Consider the following 15,914-nt stretch of genomic DNA (forward strand, 5'->3'; position numbering starts at 1 on the left):
GCTTCATGCATATTCATTAGGGCTAGCCTGAAAACCCGATTGGCCTGGTGGTCCTCCAGGACAGGGTTGGGAACCACTGCCATAATGAATGAAATTAGCTGTCAACCAAGTCAAATCCATTCCAAGTCTTTCATGTCAGACAAATTGCTGGCAGATAAAGACTACCCAACCTATCCTACCTACTCTACTAGAGTCAGATCATTGGGTGCCGAGGTGTCTAGAGCGGGGTCATTTTTATTGCATTTGGCACCCTCAATTATTTTGACACATTGGCGTTGCTTTTAGCCGCTTCATTTCTCCACTGGCAGGGATCCCTGTGGGTCCAATTCTAGGCTTTAAACCTCACCCCTCTTTCACTCCCAAGCCTTCTTGAATTTTGAATTGGAAAATGACACGGGGACAAATCTGTCCTCATTCCCGCGAGTTTTGTCGCTGTCGCATCCTTGTAAGCTCTGTCTTAACAGCACAAGCCTCGAACATTTATGATTTTAAAGGGTTTGAGGCTTGCGCAGATGAGGACGGAGCTTAGGCATTGGTGGAATGAGGCATTATGACATCACAATCTGAGCTCTAGAATGTTGCTACTTAGGATTTTGAAGTGTTTGAGGCTTGTGCAGATGAGGACGGAGCTTAGGCATTGGTGGAATGAGGCATTATGACATCACAATCTGAGCTCTAGAATGTTGCTACTTAGGATTTTGAAGTGTTTGAGGCTTGTGCAGATGAGGACGGAGATTAGGCATTGGTGGAATGAGGCATTATGACATCACAATCTGAGCTCTAGAATGTTGCTACTTAATGATCTGAAAGGGTTTGAGGCTTGGGCAGATGCGGATGGAGTTTGCAGGAATGGGGCAGGGGCAGAATTCACCGGGACAGGAAAATTAGTTCCTATGGGGGATGGGGAAAAATTTGTCCCCGTGTCATTCTCTATTTTTGAATCTCAACGGAAGAGAAGGCTCTATGATCTGGCATGCTCTTCTGCAAAGAAATACCCTCTTACATTTCAGCTTGATACCTTAAAATTTCATTAAAAAAAAGTATAAGGGGGTCTATTTATTTCAAGAATAACCCTCCACCTCCCCCCTTTCCTTCCCAAGTCTTTCAGTATTTCCCATGCTTCTTTGTGCTTTACCCATTCAGTGTTTTTCCCCCCCCCTGATGTTGCCAAGTTATTGTGCTAGGTGGCGATACTCTTTTCTGGCAAGCAGCTGCTGCCGCCTCCCGATGGTGTCATTTATGTAACTGGCTGTCGTGCCTCCTGCATGCACGCACAGAGATGCACTTACAGTTGATCTAAGAAAACCTACTTCTCCGTGCACGCAAGGGAGTTAAAAGCTGGACCAGCTCAGCCATTCCGGCATCTTCTCCTAGCCCCTCCCACCCCACCCCGCTCAGCCCTTTAGTTAAAACAATGCATTCAAAGCTGAAGCGGATGCCAGCTTCGTATTTATATGATCAAAATCAGGTGGGATGGCGTCAGGAGGAAATAAACACACACCAACAATGTTAACCAAGAAAAAAAAAAAAAAAAAAAAGTCAAATTTAATGTCAATGGTACAGACGTCTCTGGTTCGATTGGATCGCTCTTCTTAGCCACCAAAGCTTTATCTTCTTTTTCCCTTTGGCTAAAACTGAAGAGTGGACTGGAAAGTGCCTAACTAGTGCTAAAGAGAGGGGGGGGGGGGTGCTGGGAGGCAAAGGTAACACCAAGGGGGGGATAGGGGCGACTCATACTTCCCGTCCGTTGAAAAGGATATAGATACAATGACAAAAGCACAACGTTACTTAATGTCATCTCTAGCTGACTGGACCGATATTTTAGAGGTCACCTTAGCCATACTTGGCCTGGAAATCCCTGGGTGCTGTCTGTTACCGGTCACCCCAAATCCCAGACCGTTTTCTGCCCTGGTTGAAAATGGGCAAACACCACCCCGCGCTCTACTGTAAAGTCATCTCACAGACAATTAGACTGGTCCCGAAAGGTGATCCCAACTAACTCTGCGCCCCGTCACTGCCACCCACCCACCCCTGCTCAATTTCTCGGTGCCAATTCATCTTCTTGGCCCTCTCTCTATAAAACGTGATATGGAAGCACCCACCCTGCTACCATATCGTAAGCCCCTCCCCCCCTCCCCTCCCGGTGCTGCCTTTGCCACGCTCGGAAGCAGAAACAAAATAAAAAAAGATGCAAATGCCCCCCCCCTCGTCCATCTTTATCCACATTCCAAGAACTTAAGGGTGATAACTAACAAGAAATCAAAACAAAGTCTATAGAAAAATCCAGAGACCGAACTTTTCATCTATTTACAGTGCTAAGGTTAACTTGTGAAGGGTCACTCGAGTCAACCCCGACCCGTTAGCCTCCATGACACATTAAACAGACCTCATCACCTTTTTTTTGTTGTTGTTTTGCTTTAAATTCGTATGTAAACCATAACTTTTCAGTTCCTTCTCCCCCCCCCCCCTCGTAGGCTCTATCGTCTCATCAAAAACAATTTAAAAAAAAAAGCAAAAATTCTCTAATTACAAACAACAAAACTCTTGGTGTCCTCTGAAGTCACAGGCTGGTGAGAAACCCTCCCATCCCATCATTTAAAAGGCCGATATGCCATAGTGGTCTCTGCATGCCGCTGAGCCCAGAGAGTACATGACGATGGCAGAAGGAAGGGAGAAAAATCTCCGAGTGCAATTCTTCACAAAGAACACAACCTTTTCTTCTTTCAAGAGTAAAGTAACTATGGGCAGAGGAGATCTCTAGCCGTCATCGCTTGCCACTGCTCTGGGAAGACAGATGCCCAGGCAGTGGCAGAGGCCATATAAAGAAGATATCTTAACAATCTTCTCTTGTCCATCCATCTCCTCTAATGTCCTCCCCCTTCTATCCCGGGGGAGCTGTCTCTTCCCTCTGGTTGACGGGTGATGGTGGAAGTGCTGTGGCCTCGCATCCAATCGCATTTTTCCTCTCAACTCTGCTTCCTCCGGGAGTGGAGGGTGTCAGGGTAGAGACCCAAGTCCGACAGGGCGAGGGCCGTGGAGGCCTGCTGCTTATAGCTCCCCTTTCGTGCCAGGTTTGTGGGGCTCCACGTGGGGGCGGCCACCTTCCTTGCATTTCTGGCAGAAGAAGATGTCCGGCACGTGAGTCTTCTTGATCTTGGCGCAGGAGAGGTGGATCCATGTACTGCATTGGTTACACTCGATCATGGGCCGGCCTGCAAATGGTTTCTGGCAGTAGCATGTGATCAGGTCCCAGGAGTCGTCCCCTGCAAGGAAATTGGGGGAGAAATCACCAAGACATATCAAGCACTGCATCCCACCTCCTTGTCACCTACCAGGCAACGAACAAAAGGGCGCAGTATATATTAGAGAATGACACGGGGACAAATTTTTTTTACGTCCCCGCGAGTTCTCTTTCTGTCCCTGCCCCATTCCTGCAAGCTCCGTCCGCATCTGCACAAGCCTCAAACACTTTAAAATCATAAATGTTCAAGGCTTGTTCGTTTAAGGCAGAGCTTACAGGAATGGGACAAGGACAAAACTTGTGCAGACGGGACAAGGAAAATGTGTTCCAACGGGGACAAATTTGTCCCCGTGTGACATCATAATGCCTCATTCCACCAATAAGAGCCAACCTCATCAGTGATGTCACAATGGTTTGATTTGTCCTTTACTTGGCTCACTTCTGCTACTTTTTGATTTCTAGCGTGGCGCAGTGGTTAAAGCTACAACCTCAGCCCCCTGAGGTGGTGGGTTCAAACTACAGAATGACACGGGGACAAATTTTTCCCCGTCCCCATGAGTTCTTTCCCTGTCGCTGCAAGCTCCAGCCTCATCTGTCCAAGCCTCAAACACTTTAAAATCGTAAGTGTTTGAGGTTTCTGCGGTTAAGACAGAGCTTACAGGACTGGGATTGTTCTCCCTTGAAAAAAGGAGACTGCGAGGGGATAGGATCGAGACTTTCAAAATACTGAAAGGAATCGACAAAATAGAGCAGGAAAAAAAAATATATTTGCACTGTCCAATGTGACACGGACAAGAGGACACGGACTGAAGCTAAGGGGGGGACAAGTCCAGGACAAATATCAAGAAGTTCTGCTTCACGCAACGAGTGGTGGACACCTGGAATGCCCTCCCGGAGGAGATGATTGCGGAATCCACCGTTCTAGGATTTAAAAGCAAACTAGATGCACATCTCCTTACGAGAGGCATAGAGGGATATGGGTGACTAAAATTACGCCAGGTGTACACCTGGCTGGGCCTCCGCGTGTGCGGATCGCCGGACTCGATAGACCGAAGGTCTGATCCGGAGATGGCGGTTCTTATGTTCTTATGAATAGCAAGATTCTGGAATCCCAGAGTAGCAACATTCCAGAGCTGAGATTGTGACATGGACAAGAGGACATGGACTGAAGCTAAGGGGGGACAAGTCCAGGACAAATATCAGGAAGTTCTGCTTCACGCAACGAGCAGTGGACACCTGGAATGCTCTCCCAGAGGAGGTTATTGCGGAATCCACCGTTCTAGGATTTATAAGCAAACTAGATGCACATCTTCTTACGAGAGGCATAGAGGGATATGGGTGACTAAAATTACGCCAGGTGTACACCTGGCTGGGCCTCCGCGTATGCGGATCGCCGGACTCGATGGACCGAAGGTCTGATCCGGAGATGGCGGTTCTTATGTTCTTATGAATAGCAAGATTCTGGAATCCCAGAGAGTAGCAACATTCCAGAGCTGAGATTGTGACATGGACAAGAGGACATGGACTGAAGCTAAGGGGGGACAAGTCCAGGACAAATATCAGGAAGTTCTGCTTCACGCAACGAGTGGTGGACACCTGGAATGCCCTCCCGGAGGAGATTATTGCGGAATCCACCGTTCTAGGATTTAAAAGCAAACTAGATGCACATCTCCTTACGAGAGGCATATAGGGATATGGGTGACTAAAATGACGCCAGGTGTACATCTGGCTGGGCCTCCGCGTGTGCGGATCGCCGGACTCGATGGACCGAAGGTCTGATCCGGAGATGGCAGTAGTTATGTTCTATGTTCTTTTGAATGGGACAGCGACAAAACTCACGGGGTGGGGGGGCAAATTTGTCTCTGTGTCATTCTCTAATATATATACAAAAGTGCAAAATAGTTAAAGATGACTAAATCCTGGGCCACGTGCTCCGAATACTAGCAGGGTTCAAGCCACCAATTGCAACCATGCAAGGAAGATCAAGCGTCGGCAAAGGTCTCTCTGCAGAATAAGGAGGCAGGTGCAGGAGAACATTATTTATCTTCATTCGCAAAATAATGCTTATTAACAAAACCAATACATGAGGGAAGTGTTGGAGGGGGAGAATTAGCAGACAGAAAAAGGGGAAACCCCTCCCTCCCAACCCTCCCTACTAACCTGATTCCACCATGATGTCCTCATCCATGACCCTCATTTCCCCCTCACTGGAGCTGCCGTCCCCATCCTGGCTTGTCTCCGTACTCAGGCAGTCTTTTCCCTCTACCCCAGGCCGATTCTGGGAGAGGCTGTCCTGTAGCTCCATGGCTCCAGCCCGGGCCCCAGAGGACAGTAACCTTAGGCCATGCACCCCCTCCCTGTCCTCCTCCTCCTCGTCCTCCGCATCCTCAGAGTCCGTCTCGCTCGGCGACGACTTTGCTTCCTTCTCAGCTTTTTTCAACTTTCGCTTTTTGCTCTTCTTGATGCGGGAACGCTTCTCGGGTGCGGCGTCGTGGCTCTTCCCGATGCCCTCCAGGCTTGGCTTGCGGCTCTTCCGCTCCTTCTTCCGGTCTGCGCGGGCCTTGTCGGAGAGGTCAAAGAGAGAATCCTTCAGTTTCATCTTCTCGAGGAGAGAGCTGTCCGACTTCAGTCTGCGGAAAGCAGACTTTTTCTTGGACGACTTTGCCTTCTTCATGAAGGTCTCAATTGTGCGCAGGTCCGAGTGGGCCGACTCCCATCCGTCGCTGTCCGCAGCGCTCTCTGTCTGGATGGGAGAGTTGGAGCCCGATGGAATCCAGCTGTTTTCCTAAAAGAAAGGAAATACAGGTCAGTGTTGTAGGCAGCTGCCAAGAGACGCGTTGTGGGCAGCCACCGACTGTGTCACAATTACAGCCCCGCTATCAAACCCGTGTGCGTTCTGTATTACCGAGGAGATCCGGGTTCCACCCTCAGCCATGTAAGCGGGAGACCCTGGAATCTATTCCCAAACACACTTCCTAACTCTGCTCTGCCCAAGCAGGAGGGTCGGGGGGGGGGGGGCTTCATTAATTTCTGAGCTGCCAAATAAGGAGGGCCAAGTTTCCATTCCCAGCTCTGGCACTTTCCCAGCAGATCTGGCGCTGCCCCAAAGCTAGTGAAAGGTATGGAGAACCTGGACTACGAGGAACGACTTAGGAGACTGGGGTTGTTCTCCCTTGAGAAGAGGAGACTGCGAGGGGATCTGATCGAGACTTTCAAAATACTGAAAGGATTCGACAAAATGGAGCAGGGAAAGCAGTTATTTACAATGTCCAATGTGACACGGACAAGAGGACAAAGACTGAAGCTGAGGGGGGGGACAGGTCCAGGATGAATATCAGGAAGTTCTGTTTCACGCAGCGAGCGGTGGACACCTGGAATGCTCTCCCAGAGGAAGTAATTGTAGAATCCACCGTTCTAGGATTTAAGGGTAAACTAGATGCACATCTCCTTAAGAGAGGCATAGAGTGATACGGGTAAGGGTAAATTAGATGCACATCTCCTTAAGAGTGGCATAGAGTGATACGGGTAAGGGTAAATTAGATGCACATCTCCTTAAGAGTGGCATAGAGTGATACGGGTAAGGGTAAATTAGATGCACAGCTCCCTTGAGAAGCATACGGTGATATGGGGACTGAAACTATGCCAGGGTTACACCTGGCGGGGCCTCCGCGTGTGCGGATCACCGGACTTGATGGACCCAGGGTCTGATCCGGAGATGGCAATTCTTATGTTCCCCCTGCCACAATCCCCTTGTGTGGAATCTACAAAAAGATCAAAGCCCAATTTTCAAAACATGCTAGAAATGGACTTAGTGCATGTGAAAGTCCCACATTAAAAACATGCTAAACCCATTTCTTAGCACATCTTAGTAAAGGACGCCTAATTTGGGACTCCTCTAAGATGCAGTAAGAGCTAGCGTGAGAAGTCAATCCAGGGACAGGCAGAGGACCCTCAGTAGCAGAGGAGCAAAGGATAAAGCAACAGGGAATGAAGAGCCTATAGCCTTGCATTGGCACAAGGGAATATCCTATGAGGGATAAAGCCACATTACATGGAGTCTGGAGTGCTGGAGCCAGAAGAAAGAAAGTGACAAACAAGATTTGTCTTCTATCCCGCCAATACCTTTCAAGGATTGGCCTGGGCATTCCCAGGGAGATTACGAGGTTGATAGCTATAGCATGCGTCGGGATCTGGGAAGGGTCGATACGGTTTGGCAAGATCATTTGACAAATTTCTTGAATAGTGTGGTTTTCAGTTCTTTCCTGAATGCTTTGTAGTGGGGCGTCGTGGTCAGCAGATTTGAGAGGTGGCGGTCGATATTCGCTGCTCTGGTGGCTAGTAGACCGTCCTATATTTTTTTGCTTTGCATGCCTTTGATTGGGAGGTGGGTAAAGTATGCTTGAGTTCTCCTTGGTCTGGATGAGTTATTCCTGATTAGGCGGCTGTTCAGATAGCTTGGTTCATTTCCATTTAGGGCTTTGAATAGGGTGCAGTAGAATTTGCGTTGTATGCGTGCTTGTACTGGGAGCCAGTGTCGAGTCTTGGAAAGCGGAGGTAATGTGGTCGTATTTTTTTCAACGAGTACACTTCCCCCTCCCCTCACGGTTTCATATAATCGCGATTTTTTTCTGGGGAGGGGGAAAATTTTTTAAAAAACAGTCTTTTTTCCTCCCTGCCGCCTTCCCGGCCTTACCTGGTGGTCTAGAGGGTTTTCGGGGCAGGAGCGATCTTCCTACGCTCCTGCCCCGTGCAGATCGCCATGGGGAAATGGCTGCTGGGAGTTCCCGTAGTCTCTCGAGACGACATCGGGAACTCCCTACAGCCATTTCCTGATGGCGATCTGCACGGGGCAGGAGCGATCTTCGAAAGCCCTCTAGATCACCAGATAAGGCCAGGAAGGCGGCAGGGAGGTGGGGGCGGGTCAGAGCCGGATAATCGTGGTTTTTCAGCATTCGCGGTCCGGCTCTGCCCGTATCCCCCACGAATGACGAGGGAGACGTGTATATCAACCTAAGAGCTGTATTTTGGACTGTTTGCCATTGTTCGTAACTAGGTTGTCCTAGAGGTCATACTCCCATACTGCTAGACACACGGAACTTCCTGGTTGTTGCTATACAGGTCAGGCTCTCTCTCCCCTCTTCAGAGCACAGGAATCCCAGCTATCCAAGAAGGCCTCCTAAGCGCAGAAGCTGCGTCACTCACCTCCTTTGCAGATGAGGGGATGTAGCCAGCATAAGCCAGGACAAAGCTGCAAAACTTGTTGAAGTCTTCAATCGTCCGCCGCCGTTTTTCTGGTGGCTTTGAGTAAAGAAGGGGGGGAAAAAAAAACCCTGTAAGAGTGGGGGATCAGCAAAAGAGGATCTCTTTCTGATTTAAAGCTGTTCTTATGACAGTGAGTTTATGTGGGGCTCAAACACATACTTTTTTTTCCAAGATGCCCTCAATATTTAGGTCAACTTATTCTTAAGCTGAATATAGATATCTTTTGACTATTACAGCTGCCTAAAAAACTTCTTTTTTTTTTTTTTAAGCGGGTGCGGTGAGAAGTGAGGCCAGGAATAGATTAAATTTGTTTATGAAATTTGTCGTTCATAGATTAGACAGAGAAGGGAGGGGGGGGTGAATGACAGAGAGGGGGGACATGATATCTAAGCTCCAAATACAAATACGGATGCTGCAAGAGATGAGAATAACTTTTAGTGATGGACTCAAATTTTTCACTGTTTCTTAATTTTTTCAGAAGTCTCTGTTATCCTTCTTTGCAAACCTCTTCAGCACAAAAGATAAGAACCATCGTTATGACTTGCAGTAGAGAATGACATATGGACAAATTTTTCCCTGTCCCTGCAATTTCCTCATCCCGTCCCCGCGAGTTTTGTCACTGTCTCTGTCCCATTCCTGTCAGCTCTGCCTTACCCGCACAAGCCTGGGACACTGATGATTTTAAAGGGTTTGAGGCTCATGCAGATGAAGACGGGGAGCTTAGGCATTGGTGGAATGAGGCATTATGACATCACAATCTGAGCTCTAGAATGTTGCTACTTAGGATTTTAAAGGGTTTGAGACAGATGAGGATGGAGCTTAGGCATTGGTGGAATGAGGCATTATGACATCACAATCTGAGCTCTAGAATGTTGCTACTTAGGATTTTAAAGGGTTTGAGGCAGATGAGGATGGAGCTTAGGCATTGGTGGAATGAGGCATTATGACATCACAATCTGAGCTCTAGAATGTTGCTACTTAGGATTTTAAAGGGTTTGAGGCAGATGAGGATGGAGCTTAGGCATTGGTGGAATGAGGCATTATGACATCACAATCTGAGCTTTAGAATGTTGCTACTTAGGATTTTAAAGTGCGTGAGGCTTGCGCAGATGAGGACGGAGCTTAGGCATTGGTGGAATGAGGCATTATGACATCACAATCTGAGCTCTAGAATGTTGCTGCTTAGGATTTTAAAGGGTTTGAGGCTTGTGCAGATGAGGATGGAGCTTGCAGGAATGGGGCAGGCAGGAAAAGAACTCACCAGGACAGAGAAAAATGTGACCCCCGTGTCATTCTCTAACTTGCAGCTAGTCTAATTAAGGGTAAATGTAGGATGAGTGAATGTTTGGTCAGAATGAAGCCTTAAAATAATAAAATTATAACCTTATCCTCTGCCGTATTACAACAAACAGCAGGTTTGGTTTTTTTTCTTTTCTCTCTTTGAAGTGTGTCTCCTTGGCCTAACTCCCTCAAGATTCACATCATTTGTTTCTGTATTCCTTCCGTTCCATTTTTTTTCCCTCCTTGACAAAAACATCTCACAGGGTTCACGGGAAGTACATGGGGTCACTGTGACCTACGGAAATTTTCCTAGCCATCTACTCCCCATTCATCAATTATGACCTCTCCAATTAAGGGGCAAATTCAAGTTGTTAGCATCATGAGAAATGGCACAAGTCAGAGTTTGGCAAAGGAACCCGAAAGATTTTAATAGAAACAAAGGAAGGTGTATGATTTGACCTTAGCTACACTAACCCCCTCTTCCACGAAACTGCGCTAGCAGTTTCTAGAGCGGGGAGCCGCGCTGAATGGCCCACGCTGTTCCTGACGCTCACAGAGTTGCTACGAGCGTCGGGAGCAGCGCGAGTCATTCAGCGCGGCTCTGCGCTAGAAACTGCTAGCGCAGTTTCGTAGAAGGGGGGGGGGGGTAAAAGGTTATCTGAACTAATGAATGTGCATTTGTTGAATGAATGAATATGTATTTTTCCTACTCTCTATAGCAGTGTTTTTCAACCTTTTTACACCTATGGACCGACAGAAATAAAAGAATTATTCTGTGGACCGGCGGTTGAAGAACACGGGGCTAAGGCGTGGGCCGGACCCCGCCCATCTCTACCCAATCTCCACCCCAGACCCCGCCCCCATAATAGTACTAATTGCACCTTGCACGTCCCGTGCCTCATCTGGAAGCCTTCCCTCTGACGTTGCAACCGGTTCAGGCGCAGGACGCCCTTAGGAGGAGTATGTGGCGCAGTGGTTGAAGCTACAGCCTCCGCACCCTGGGGTGGTGGGTTCAAACCCCACGCTGCTCCTTGTGATCCTGGGCAATCCTCCATAGCCCCAGGTACGTTAGGTAGGTTGTGAGCCCACGGGGACAGACAGGGAAAATGCTTGAGTATCTGATTGTAAAAACCGCTTAGAAAACCTTGATAGGCGGTTTATAAAAAATCCTAATAAAACTTAACTTAAACACCCAAACACGACAGAAAAAGGTGACGTCAATATTATTTCTTATATTCCAACTACTCACCTGAGATTCTACTTTCAGATTTGGTGGCAGATCTGGAGGAATGAAATAAGGACACTTTAGAGTCAGGTAAGAAGGGAACACAAAGTGCATTCACACACACACACTTTTCCTTGTAAAAGCATCAACCTCCGCAATACAATCTTACACCCAAAGTCTCATCCCCTTTCTTTGTCCATACAACGTCCAATTATAGGGAGAGGAAGGGAAAGACATGAGATAGGCGCAAGGAAATAATAATAATAACAGTTTATATACCGCAATACCGTGAAGCTCTTTGCGGTTTACAAAAGATTAGAGAAGGTGCAGAATAATTGGACTTGAGAGCGGAAAGAGTGAGTGAGAAAGGGGGAGAACGGGTCAGTTGTCGAGGTATTTCAGGAACAGGTATGTTTTTAGACGCTTCCTAAATTCTTCGTAAGTAGTGGGCGAGAGCAATCGCTCTAGGTCTTTACCCCATAGGGCCGCCCAGTGTGAGAGAAGGTGTTCGTGGTGTTTTTTTTTCAGTTTGCAACCTCTAACTGGCGGGGAAACGAAGTTTGAATGTGTGCTTCTCTTGTGTTTGTTGGCAGAGAAGCAGAAAAGGTCCGATATGTATTTGGAGTGGAGAAAGATTATAGAAAAGAGAGGGGTCTATGGAAAAGTGAGAGAGGAATAAAGGGGGGGGGGGGGGGTGTCTTCATTCTCTCTCTAAGAAACTCCCCGATTCCCTACTTGTCCTGTTTGTCTGTTTTAAGCTCTATTGAGCAGGGACTGTCACTTTGAGTGTTTAACGTACATGTAGTCGTGATAAGTCGCGGTAGTAGTCTTCGACAGAGAACAGACGAGGAAGGGGGGGGCTCATATAAGATACAGACAGGAAATAACCATGGCTCTCTAGAGTAGTGGTATCAAAGTCGCGGCCTGAAGGGGCCATATGCGGCCCCGCCAGGTCCTATTTTGAGGCCTTCGGTATGTTTATCATAATCACAAAAGTACACTTCTCCCTCCGTATTCGCTGTGATAGGGGATTAACAGAGCCGCAAATACTGAAAAACCGCGAATAACTTTTTTATATGTTATTTGCTGTTTTCTATTAAAAACCATCGTGAATATGGTGAAACCGCGAATAACTAACCATGTTTAACCGCCCTCATTTCCAATTCACCCTCCTACCAATCCTTCAGGAAATCAATTAAAATCTATCTCTTTGATAAATTTCTCTGACTCCTTCCTGACTGGTTGTATCTCAGAAATACCTCTGGATATACCTAACTATTCTCAGCTTACTAATGTTATTTTGAAAGTTTTATTCTGTAACATCGCTGTCTGTTTAATCTCTTCCTCTGTAAACCGCTCTGAACTACTTGTGGTATTGCGGTACACAAAAATAAAGTTATTATTATTAACACGGTGGGGAGACCAGGCCTGTTCCTGAAGGGGAGGCAACACACGGCGAAGAAAGTGCCGGGAATCGGCGATTTTCTCTGTCAACGCTTGGAATCGGCGATTTCTCTACGCAAGCTGACGTAATTTGGGGGGGGAGGAGCCGGCAAGCTCAAAACCGCGAATAATCGAAAATGCAAATGCTGAAACCGCGAATACGGAAGGAGAAGTGTAGTGAAACCGCGAACACCACGGTGGGAGACCTAGCCTATTCCTGAAGGACAGACAAAACACGGCGAAGAAAGTGCCGGGAATGGGCGATTTTCTCTGTAAACGCTTGGAATCAGCGATTTCTCTACGCAAGCTGACGTAGTTGGGGGGGGGAGGAGCTAGCAAGCTCAAAACCGTGAATAATCGAAATTGCAAATACGGAGGGAGAAGTGTAAAATAAGAGGTTTTTTTGATCATAGGCCTCTTTAGCTATAAATGACAATATTATTATCAAGACTTAGCCAAAAGGAAAGATTTAGAAACTATAGAGAGAGTTTTACCTCATTTCTTTAATAAGACATGAACTATTTTTTTCTGAGGCCCTCCAAACCCAAAATGTAGCCCTGCAAAGGGTTTGGGTTGGAGACCGCTGTTCTAAAAGGATCGGGGGCATAGGCGGGGGGGGGGGGGGAGACCCAGCTCTTGACTCCCGCTCTTGACTCCCAACAGCTGGGACCCTCCGGGGGGGGGGGGGGGAAGACCCAGCTCTTAACCCCCAACAGCTGGGCCCCCGGGGGGGGAAGACCCGGCTCTTGACTCCCGCTCTTGACTCCCAACAGCTGGGATCCTCGGGGGGGGGGGGAAGACACGGCTCTTGACTCCCGCTCTTGACTCCCAACAGCTGGGCCCTGGGGGGGGGGAAGACCCAGCTCTTGACTCCCAACAGCTTGGCCCCGGGGGGGGAGGGAAGACCCAGCTCTTGACCCCCAACAGCTGGGCCCCCGGAGGGGGGAAGACCCGGCTCTTGACTCCCGCTCTTGACTCCCAACAGCTGGGCCCCCGGGGGGGGGGGAGGAAGACCCGGCTCTTGACTCCCGCTCTTGACTCCCAACAGCTGGGACCCTCCGGGGGGGGGGGGAAGACCCAGCTTTTGACTCCCAACAGCTGGGCCCCGGGGGGGGGAGGGAAGACCCAGCTCTTAACCCCCAACAGCTGGGCCCCCGGGGGGGGAAGACCCGGCTCTTGACTCCCGCTCTTGACTCCCAACAGCTGGGACCCTCGGGGGGGGGGGGAAGACACGGCTCTTGACTCCCGCTCTTGACTCCCAACAGCTGGGCCCTGGGGGGGGGAAGACCCAGCTCTTGACTCCCAACAGCTTGGCCCCGGGGGGGGGGAGGGAAGACCCAGCTCTTGACCCCCAACAGCTGGGCCCCCAGAGGGGGGAAGACCCGGCTCTTGACTCCCGCTCTTGACTCCCAACAGCTGGGCCCCCGGGGGGGGGGGGAGGAAGACCCGGCTCTTGACTCCCGCTCTTGACTCCCAACAGCTGGGACCCTCCGGGGGGGGAAGACCCAGCTTTTGACTCCCAACAGCTGGGCCCCGGGGGGGGGGAGGGAAGACCCAGCTCTTAACCCCCAACAGCTGGGCCCCCGGGGGGGGAAGACCCGGCTCTTGACTCCCGCTCTTGACTCCCAACAGCTGGGACCCTCGGGGGGGGGGGGGAAGACACGGCTCTTGACTCCCGCTCTTGACTCCCAACAGCTGGGCCCTGGGGGGGGGAAGACCCAGCTCTTGACTCCCAACAGCTTGGCCCCGGGGGGGGGGAGGGAAGACCCAGCTCTTGACCCCCAACAGCTGGGCCCCCAGAGGGGGGAAGACCCGGCTCTTGACTCCCGCTCTTGACTCCCAACAGCTGGGCCCCCGGGGGGGGGGAGGAAGACCCGGCTCTTGACTCCCGCTCTTGACTCCCAACAGCTGGGACCCTCCGGGGGGGGGAAGACCCAGCATTTGACCCCCAACAGCTGGGCCCCCAGGGGGGGGGGAAGACCCGGCTCTTGACTCCCGCTCTTGACTCCCAACAGCTGGGACCCTCCGGGGGGGGGGGAAGACCCGGCTCTTGACTCCCAACAGCTGGGCCCCCGGGGGGGGGGAAGACCCAGCTTTTGACTCCCAACAGCTGGGCCCCGGGGGGGGGAAGACCCGGCTCTTGACTCCCGCTCTTGACTCCCAACAGCTGGGCCCTTCCCCCCTCCTCCCTCTCCCTCCTCCCTCTCCCTCCCCCCGAGATCTCCTCCGTGGGCGTCCTTTCAACTTCCCCTTTGCCTAACTCACCTTGTTTCTACTTCTCTCCCCCCTCGAGCCTCCCTCCCCCCCCCCCCCGAGACCCCCGGCCCGAGCCTCTCTCTCCCCCCTCCCGCTTTTTCTCCGGTCGGTCTCTCACCTTCCGGGGCGGCCTCCGCCATGGCTTCCAACATCTCCGCCGCCGCCGCCACCCCTCCCGGTTTCCTCCGCCGCTTCGCTCCCGTCCCTCCCTCCCCGGGCTGCCTCCTACTGCGCGTTCCACTCCCCGCGCACGGTACCCTGGGAGCTGTGGTACCGCCCTAATGCCCTTCTCCGTTAGCCCGTTCTCCTGGAACTACAACTCCCGGCAGGCAAGACGCACGCTGCTGCCGTCGGGGGAGGAAGGGGGTCACGCATACTCGGAACTACAGCTCCCGAGACGCGCTAACTCGCGCACGCGTACTGCTACCCCTAACAGAAGCCGACGGCGGTCCTTGAGCCAAGTGGTCGTTTGCGCCGGAAATGAGGTTTGCTTTCTTCCCGTGTCCCCTTTGATTAGTGGGAGTTGTAGTTTTTTGCTCTCTTATTAGGGTGCATACAAAGGTGGATTATTAAAGGATTGCACTTGACATTACAAATGCCTTTTTTTTTTTTTTTTCCAGAATTTACTTACTATTCATAAAATTTATTTTGCATTTTATATATGTGCCCAGGCTGTCAGCTATTAACAGCTCATCGTCTCTAGTTGATACCTTCTGATCTGCCAAGTAATCTGTTCAAAGCTATACAAAAGAGGTACAGTATGTAGATCCAGTACCTCCTACCTTTGGGTCTATCCCAGGTAGGAGGTACTGGATTTCCCCGGACATGTCCTCCTTTTCCAGAAGGCTTTGCAAACCCCGGCACTGGGTCCAGGTTTTGAAAAGCTTCCAGTTAGCAGCGATGTCGGAATGGCATTTGCTCATGATATCACGTGCATGTGTGTGATGTCATTGTGTCACACCAGCGCATGTGCAGATGCCCACCCCATAAGCGAACAGGCTGAGAGGGGGGGGGCGGGGATGGGGTGGAATGGGGCATGACTTGGACAGAACGGGGCAGGCCTGGGGGATGGGGTGGGGCCATAAGTCCAGATTTTCAATCCCAAAAATCTGGTCATCCTAAACCCAGGGGTTCTCAACCCAATCTTTTGGGACACATCTATCCAGTCAGCTTTTTGGGATGCCCACAATAAAATATGCACGATTG

The 15,914-nt window shown here is 50.1% G+C and overlaps 1 protein-coding gene across 1 annotated transcript; it reads right to left on the reverse strand.

The window, feature by feature from the left end:
• Positions 1 to 1,528: 1,528 nt before the first annotated feature.
• PHF23 (PHD finger protein 23) lies at positions 1,529 to 15,115 on the reverse strand. The gene is made up of 5 exons (XM_033924101.1): positions 14,827 to 15,115; positions 11,034 to 11,065; positions 8,444 to 8,539; positions 5,402 to 6,026; positions 1,529 to 3,263 (listed from the first exon to the last, which is right to left on the reverse strand). Exons 1-5 carry the CDS (start codon positions 14,858 to 14,860, stop codon positions 3,049 to 3,051), a joined length of 1,002 nt encoding a protein of 333 aa, XP_033779992.1. The 5' UTR covers positions 14,861 to 15,115; the 3' UTR covers positions 1,529 to 3,048.
• Between the last annotated feature and the right edge of the window lie 799 nt (positions 15,116 to 15,914).

This window comes from Geotrypetes seraphini, chromosome 16 (assembly GCF_902459505.1).
Source record: "Geotrypetes seraphini chromosome 16, aGeoSer1.1, whole genome shotgun sequence".
In the NCBI taxonomy this organism is placed as follows: Eukaryota; Metazoa; Chordata; class Amphibia; order Gymnophiona; family Dermophiidae; genus Geotrypetes; species Geotrypetes seraphini.

Excerpts from the sequence above, each read along its gene's own strand:
- PHF23 (XM_033924101.1), bottom strand. The coding sequence starts at position 14,860 with ATGTTGGAAGCCATGGCGGAGGCCGCCCCGGAAG. Across the intron at positions 8,540-11,033 it reads ATCTGAAAGTAGAATCTCAG|CCACCAGAAAAACGGCGGCG; the intron begins GTGAGTAGTTGG and ends CTTTACTCAAAG. Across the intron at positions 3,264-5,401 it reads GGACATCATGGTGGAATCAG|GGGACGACTCCTGGGACCTG; the intron begins GTTAGTAGGGAG and ends ATTTCCTTGCAG.